Source organism: Somniosus microcephalus, chromosome 4 (genome assembly GCF_052327205.1).
Source record: "Somniosus microcephalus isolate GS21.2 chromosome 4, FLI_Smic_1.0, whole genome shotgun sequence".
NCBI classification, from domain to species: domain Eukaryota; kingdom Metazoa; phylum Chordata; class Chondrichthyes; order Squaliformes; family Somniosidae; genus Somniosus; species Somniosus microcephalus.
In genome coordinates, this window is record NC_140990.1 from 247112616 (window position 1) to 247120896 (window position 8281).

Here is an 8281-nt window from a genome sequence, read left to right on the forward strand (position 1 = left end):
ATGGACTGAAAAGTACTATATCGAGACGAGATTTTACATAGAAACATGGAAGATAGGAGCAGGAGTAGGCCATTCGGCCCCTCGAGCCTGCTCCGCCATTCAACGAGATCATGGCTGATCATCCAAATTCAGTACCCTGTCCCTGCCTTCTCGCCATATCCCTTGATCCCTTTAGCCTTAAGAAATATATCCAACTCCTTCTTGAATATATTTAATGAACTGGCCTCCACTGCCCTCTGTGGTAGAGAATTCCATAGGTTCACCACTCTCTGAGTGAAGAAATTCCTCCTCATCTCAGTCCTAAATGGCTTACGCCTTATCCTTAGGCTGTGACCCCTGGTTCTGGACTCCCCAGCCATCGGGAACATCCTTCCTGCATCTAATCTGCCTAGTCCTGACAGAATTTTATAAGTTTCAATGAGATCCCCTCTCATTCTTCTAAACTCCAGCGAGTATAAGCCCAATCGACCCAATCTCTCCTCGTACGTCATTCCTACCATCCCAGGTATCAGCCTGGTGAATCTTCGCTGCACCCCCTCCATGGCAAGAACATCCTTCCTCAGATAGGGCGACCAAAACTGCACACAATACTCAAGGTGTGGTCTCACCAAGGCCTTGTACAACAGCAGCAAGACATCCTTGTTCCTGTACTCAAACCCTCTCGCTACGAAGGCCAACATACCATTTGCCTTCTTAACCGCCTGCTGCACCTGCATGCTTACCTTCAGCGACTGGTGCACAAGGACACCCAGGTCTCGTTGCACTTCCCCTTCTCCCAATCTATTGCCATTCAGATAATAATCTGCCTTCCTGTTTTTACCACCAAAGTGGATAACCTCGCATTTATCCACATTATATTGCATCTTCCGCCCAATCACCCAACCTGTCCAGATCATACTGGATTTTCAGGGCATCCTCCTCACAGCACAATCTCCCACCCAGCTTTGTGTCGTCTGCAAATTTTGAGATATTACATCCAATTCCCTCGTCTAGATCATTAATATATATTGTGAATAGCTGGGGTCCTAGGACCGATCCCTGCGGTACCCCACTAATCACTGCCTGCCACTCGGAGAACGACCCGTTAATTCGGACTCTTTGCTTTCTGTCTGCCAACCAGTTCTCTATCCAAGTCAATACATTGCCTCCAATCCCATGTGCCTTAACTTTGCATGCTAGTCTCTTATGCGGGACCTTATCGAAAGCTTTCTGAAAGTCCAAATACACATCCACTGGTTCTCCCTTATCTATTTTACCAGTTACATCCTCAAAAAATTCCAATAGATTAGTCAAGCACGATTTACCTTTCGTAAATCCATGTTGACTTTGTCCAATCCTGTCACTGTTCTCCAAGTGTTCTGCTATTACATCCTTTATAATGGAATCTAGCATTTTCCCCACTACCAATGTCAGGCTCACCGGTCTATAATTCCCCGTTTTTTCTCTACCACCTTTTTTGAATAGTGGGGTAACATTAGCTACCCTCCAATCCATGGGTACTGTTCCAGAGTCTAGTGAATTCTGGAAGATGACCAGTAATGCATCTACTATCTCTAGGGCCACTTCCTTAAGTACCCTCGGATGTAGATTATCAGGCCCTGGGGATTTATCGGCCTTTAATCCCATCAATTTCCCCAACACCATTTCCCTACAAATACTGATTTCTTTCAGTTCCTCCCTCTCATTATACCCTATGTTCCCCGACATCTCTGGGAGGTTATTTGTGTCCTCCTTTGTGAAGACAGAACCAAAATATGTATTTAATTAGTACGCCATTTCTTTGTTCCCCATTATAAATTCCCCTGATTCTGACTGCAAGGGACCTACGCTTGACTTCACCAATCTTTCTCTCTTCACATATCTATAAAAGCTTTTACAGTCAGTTTTTATATTCCCTGCAAGCTTACTCTCATACTCTATTTTCCCCCTCTTAATCAATCCCCTTGTCCTCCTTTGCTGAATCTGAAACTGCTCCCAATCCTCAGGTTTGTTGCTTTTTTTGGCAAATTTATATGTCCTCTCTTTGGATCTTATGTTATCCCTAATTTCCCTCATTAGCCACGGTTGAGACACCTTTTTTGTTTTATTTTTATGCCAAACTGGGATGAACAAATTTTGTAGTTCATCTATGCGATCTTTGAATGTTTGCCATTGCCTATCCACCATCAACCCTTTGAGTGACATTCCCCAATCAATCCTACCCAACTCGCGCCTCATATCATCGTAGTTTCTTTTATTTAAATTCAGGACCTTAGTCTCCGAGTCAACTACTTCACTCTCCATCTTAATGAAGAATTCTATCATGTTATGATCGCTCCGACCCAAGGGGCCTCGCACAGCAAGATTGCTAATTAATCCTTTCTCATTACATAATACCCAGTCTAAGATGACCTGATCCCTAGTTGGCTCCTCGCCATATTGGTCCAGGAAACCATCCCGTATACACTCCAGGAATTCCTCCTCCACAGTATTGTTACTAATTTGGTTAGAACATAACATAAGAAGTAGGAGCAGGAGTAGGCCATACGGCCCCCTCGGACCTGCTCCGCCATTCAATAGGATCATGGCTGATCCGAACCTAGACTCACCTCCACTTCCCTGCCTGCTCCCCATAACCCTTAATTCCCTTTTCAGCTAGGAAACTGTCTATCTCTGTTTTAAATTTATTTAATGTCGCAGCTTCCACAGCTCTCTGGAGGTAGCAAATTCCATAGATTTACTCCCCTCTGAGTGAAGAAGTTTCTCCTCATCTCAGTTTTGAAACGGCAGCCCCTTATTCGAAGATTATGCCCCCTAGTTCTAGTCTCACCCATCAGTGGAAACATCCTCCCCGTATCCACCCGATCAAGCCCCCTCACAATCTTATATGTTTTGATAAGATCGCCTCTCATTCTTCTGAATTCCAATGAGTAGAGGCCCAACCTACTCAACATTTCCTCATAAGTCAACCCCCTCATCTCCGGAATCAACCGAGTGAACCTTCTCTGAACTGCAGAGCCCAATCTATATGTAGATTAAAGTCACCCATGATAACTGCTGTGCCCTTATTGCACGCGTCTCTAATTTCCCGTTTAATGCCATCCTCAACCTCTGCATTACTGTTTGGGGGTCTATACACCACTCCCACTAACGTTATCTGCCCCTTGGTATTTCTCATTTCTACCCATACAGATTCCACATCATCAGAGCTAATATCCTTCCTCACAAATGTGTTAATCCCCTCTTTAACCAGCAATGTTACCCCACCTCCTTTTCCTTTTTGCCTATCTTTCCTGAATATTGAATACCCCTGGATGTTGAGTTCCCAGCCCTGGTCACCCTAGAGCCATGTTTCCGTAATCCCAATCATATCATATTCATTTACCTCTATTTCCGCAGCTAATTCATCCACCATAAAATACATGAATGAAGAGTATAGTTTTCACAGTGAGAGCAGTTAATTTCTGATGCTCCTCAGTTATAGAAACATAATAAATATGCAGCTTACTAACTTCATAAACATAGGTTAACCTTTCTAGCCAAGCATTCAAAGCTAGCTGATCCAGATTTGCTGATGGGGCACAACTCCTGTATTAGAGAGAGCACAACTCCTGTATTAGAGAGAGCAAGAGAGAAAAAAAAGCCTAGCCTTTTATGTAGGAGCAGGTGGCTCTCCCGCACCCGTCTTAGCTAATTCCCTGCCTGTGCAAATGGAATGGAACATCACCAGGCCTCACAGGTATTGCAAGGGGGCATCTTCCTGCAAAGGTGCAAAATGAGTGAGATTGTAAATAACAGCTCTGTCTTTGTTTAATAATACTTCAAATCACTATGGTAACCAGCTTGGTTTTAGACTGTTGGCTTATCGTGAAGAAAATTGCTCAATTTATCAATAATTGTACAGAAATACTATTAAAAAAATTCAGCTCAGGTAACACAGGCAAAAATCCAATTCATTGTACACAGTTAAGGTAGCCATGTGGATAGTCTCAATTTTTGAGATGAAGTCTTTAAGCTCCTGCCACTTCGCAGTGGAGGTCAAAAAAGCAGTTTGACATTGGTCTTACTCTCGAAAAAGATTTTGGAATAGTAGGAAGATTTGGCTGTGGAGGGGAAGGTGTAGTATTGCTTAACATGGTCAATTCAGATATTGCGAATCTGCCTTGGTCAAGGATAGGATTACTAGCGTTGCCTTGTTTCCAATTTCCCATTACCATGCATGTCACTGTGGAGCCAAAGATTCCCTCATGAGATGGATTGTCACTAACTGACCATGAGACAATTAACAAATGTAGACTTGAGCCCTCACTAAGCAGATAGCAAGAACCAGGAACTATTCCCGGAGTGGTATGGCAAATAGCAATACTCACCATATAATGTGAAACTGTATTTCCATGATCTTCTTAACCACCACATGAGCAGATACCATACCCCATCGAATGATGTTGATGCCATTTGGAGCTGCAGAGATTTGGGAACAGTTGCTTGTCTCTCTACAATATAAACACGGTGGGTTATGTGATTATACAATTGTACAATAATGATCCTAAATTGTTCTTATATTTTTTGACTCTTTACCTCAGATATTTTCCTTGTATTCAGTGTCAGAGACCACTTTCACAGGTGCTCTCTATCAACTGTAGTGTGCCTTTATCTGCCCTAATATCAAAGTAACTGTAGCAAACCTAGGAGTCTAACTGAAACTGTTGTCCTTGTACTTCAGCTTACTGGATATATTGTGTGCCCCTGTTTGATCACCTTGATTTTGGAAAACAGTAGGATAAACGTTCCATCAGATTGTGGCTGAGCCTATAGCAAACAATAGATTTAGAGTCATTACTATTCTTCCTCAGAAAAAGTCACTTTTCCTGTACTAGTGCTCAATGTAAAAGTTTACCTGAAACATGGCTTCTCACCATAACCGCACATGGGTTGCAATATGCATGTCTCATTGATACCTATAGCAGACGTGTCATCTGTTCTGGGGATGTTTTTTTATTAGCATCCTGTGTTATTTTCTTTAAGTGAACTTGTTTTTAACTCTTTGTAGCAAATTGTAATTACTTATACTGTAAAGCACTTGAGATATCCCGATGTCAGGAAAGGTGCTACACAAATATAAGAGCTTTCTTCTTCTTTCTCGCTGTAAGTACCGTGATAGGAAAGTAAGAAACCAACATAATACAACACAGACAAAATTCGTTCATTCTGTCACATTACTTTCCTGTTGAAAAAGATTCTTCGGGGCTCGTCCAGTGCTCTCCAACAAACCAGGTAGGGCATTCTCAGGGTCTAGAAATAGCATTATATGGAGTTGGGATCTGATCCCAGGCTGTAATAAGGACTCCTCTGCACAGAGGTTGAAAAAGCTGATGGTGTGTTCTGCGCATACTAGAAAGCCTTAATGAACCATGTTGCTCAGAGGAAGTAAACTCTGCACTGAATTGTAGGGCAGTAGGGAAGAATAATGTTCATACTGTATTGCTGAAAGCTGCTTGGGGAGGAGCTGAATTCCTAAAAGCTGCTCAGGAAGGCAAGAATGGCAAATATCTTGGAGATCAGTGCCAAGAACTGGAACCTGGGGTGGACTGGCCATATGGGAAATCGGGAGATGTCCTAAGTTTCCCATAAATGGTTCGATAGCACTATATTATCAGTGTCCCCCTTTTTCTGAGAATCCAATGCATTGCCTATGCATTCCCGACCATAAAGAAGAACTATTTGGACAAAATTAACCTGTATTAGAATTTTCACATCATTTAGAACAACCAATTTTGTCCAAAGAGTTCTTCTTTATGGTTTGGAATGGCTTCCTTCAGCCCATGTGAGAACCAGGACCAAGCTGTTAGGTGGATTTGTGACAAAAAAAGGAAATGCAGCCAGCATGTCTCTGCTGAAGCCCCTCACATAAGAACCTGGATTACATAGTTGGCGATGAGCAAGTCTGGTATATGGCATCTAGAACATCAAAGTGGCTGGCACCCTACAAGCTGTACTGCTTTGGTCCTTCCACTACACTGAAGGCAGCTGTCCATCTTATAGCTGATGAGGAAACTCTACTTGGAATGACAGCTGTTGGAGTACAATACCTGCAGGTTAGGTATGAGAACTTACACTCAACTATTTAGGAAACAATAACAGAAAAGGATGGAAATACTCAGGCATCATCTGTGGAGAACAGAAACAGAAGTCAGTCAGTCGATATTTCAGGTCTAAGACCCTTTCTCAGGTGATCTTCAGCAGTGGGGTTGTGGTCCAGGGGGAGGCAGGAAGAGTTAGCGAAGAGTTAACATTCAACTACTCACCTATTCAAGGTTTGGAATAAGAGATAATATTTAAAATATGAATGAGAATAAGTTAGTATAAATTAAAGAAAGTATTAAGAATTTGGGTACTATAACATGCAAATGCACAAAAGGCAAAATTTAAATGTTCATAATGGAACAGGCTCGCACAATTTGGGATTGCAAACCATCCATATCTCTACTGGATTGTCCATGCATTATTACTTTCTAAACAGCATGCTCTTATATAGAATAACATAGAATCTGCAGCACAGAAACAGACTAATCGATCTAACTGGTCTATGCCAGTGTTCATACAGCACACAAGCCTACCCCCACTTTAATTACCTCTTCCCATCCTGCCCTGTATCTCTCTATTCCCTTCTCCCTCATGTATGTATCCCCTTCTCCCTCATGTATGTATCAAGTCTTTCCTTAAATGCATCCATGCTATCTGCTTCATGCACTCCAAGTGGCAGTGAGTTCCACATTCTCACCACTCCCTGTATAAAATAATTCCTCCCTAAATTCTTTCTTTGATCTATGAACGCATGAAAACGACAGGCAGGAAAAGACAGCTGGTCCATCGAGCCTGCCCCACAGTCATGATGCCATGACACTGAAAACCACCTTCTCCCTCCCCCCTCCTCTCTGAGAAAAGAAGAACTGCCTAACATCTAGCCTATTCCTACTTTTGCGTAGTTTAAATGCATATCTCCTGATCCTCCCCGATCTGTCACACTGAAATAATATAGCAATAGGCACGCAATCCAGCCCTTTAATTATTTTATATACCTCTATCAGGTTGCCTCTAAGTCTACGCTGCTCTACGGTAAATAAACCCAGTTCTTTAAGTCTATCTGAGTTACCAAGGTTCTTTAAGCTTGGAATTATTGTCATAGCTCTCCTCTGAACCTTTTCCAAGGCCACTATATCACCCATCATGTGAGGGGACCAAAACTGGGTGTAGTACCCCAGATGTGGTCTAACCAATGACCTGTATAATGACAGAATGGTGTCCTTTGATTTGGGCTGAATGGTTCTATTAATATATCCCAATAACCTGTTTGTTTGGCTACAGCTTCTCTGCATTAGTTGTGAACCTTCAGTGATCTGTGCACAACATCACCTACATCCTTTTCTCTCTCAACTGCTTTCAGTATCGTTCCTTATAAATGTTAAGTGTATTTGGTGTTGGTCCTACCTACATGCATGATATATGTTAGTGGCTATCATACATTCATGCTCCCCTTGTTCTGCACTCACCTACAAGTGGGAACAGTTTCTCCGCATCCACTCTATCTAACCCCTTCATAATTTTTAAGATCTCCATCAGGTCTGCCTATTTTCCAGAGAAAAGAACCTCAAGCCTACTCAAACTTTCCTGATAGTTGCATCCTCCCAATTCTGGTAACATCCTTGTAAATCTTTTCTGCACTTTCTCCAGTGCTTCAACAGCAACAACTTGCATTTAGGCAATGCCTTTAATATAGTAAAAGCTTCTGAAGGCACTTCACATGAGCGTTTCAATATCCTTCTTGTAATATGGAGACCAGAACTGCACATAGAACTTCAACTGTGATCTAACCAAGTAAACGACAATATTTTTGAGTTTTTACAAGTCTTTTTGTAGGGCTAGCCCCTATATTTTGAGGAAATATATAAAGCTTATTATCTATCGTTGGTCTGCAGGAACATGTATTTTTAACCAGTAATCCCCTGTGACAAACCTACCTAAAATACAAAGCAGAAAAAGTGAGTTGAGGAAAACTATTTTAATTTTAAATAATTATTTTTTTAAAGAGTATTTCTAAACATTCAGTCAATGGTTTTAATTTTAAATCTCCAAAAACCTAAACATTTGACTACCAGGTTTACCTACGCAATGCTGCACTTCCAAGTAGTTCACTGTGACCCGACCCGACCCTCCCTTTGAGCTGCTTGTGAGAGATGCATATGATAAGGCACTATATTAACGTAATTAGTCTGTGACAATAATGTGCAACTGAGCTGACTTT

The 8281-nt window shown here is 41.8% G+C and overlaps 1 protein-coding gene across 2 annotated transcripts in view; it reads right to left on the reverse strand.

Moving 5' to 3' along the window:
• Positions 1 to 8262, reverse strand: part of LOC147120340 (juxtaposed with another zinc finger protein 1-like) — a 209540-nt gene extending 201278 nt beyond the window's left edge. Inside the window, exons 1-2 of one of the 2 annotated variants that reach the window (XM_085986129.1) lie at positions 8142 to 8262; positions 4350 to 4472 (exon numbers count right to left, since the gene is read on the reverse strand). In XM_085986129.1, the coding sequence (XP_085842255.1) occupies positions 4350 to 4434 (85 nt within the window). In that variant the 5' untranslated portion in view covers positions 4435 to 4472; positions 8142 to 8262. Of the gene's footprint in view, positions 1 to 4349; positions 4473 to 6093; positions 6279 to 8141 lie in introns of those variants that run through there. The other variant, XM_085986130.1, reaches the window with a different exon arrangement.
• Between the last annotated feature and the right edge of the window lie 19 nt (positions 8263 to 8281).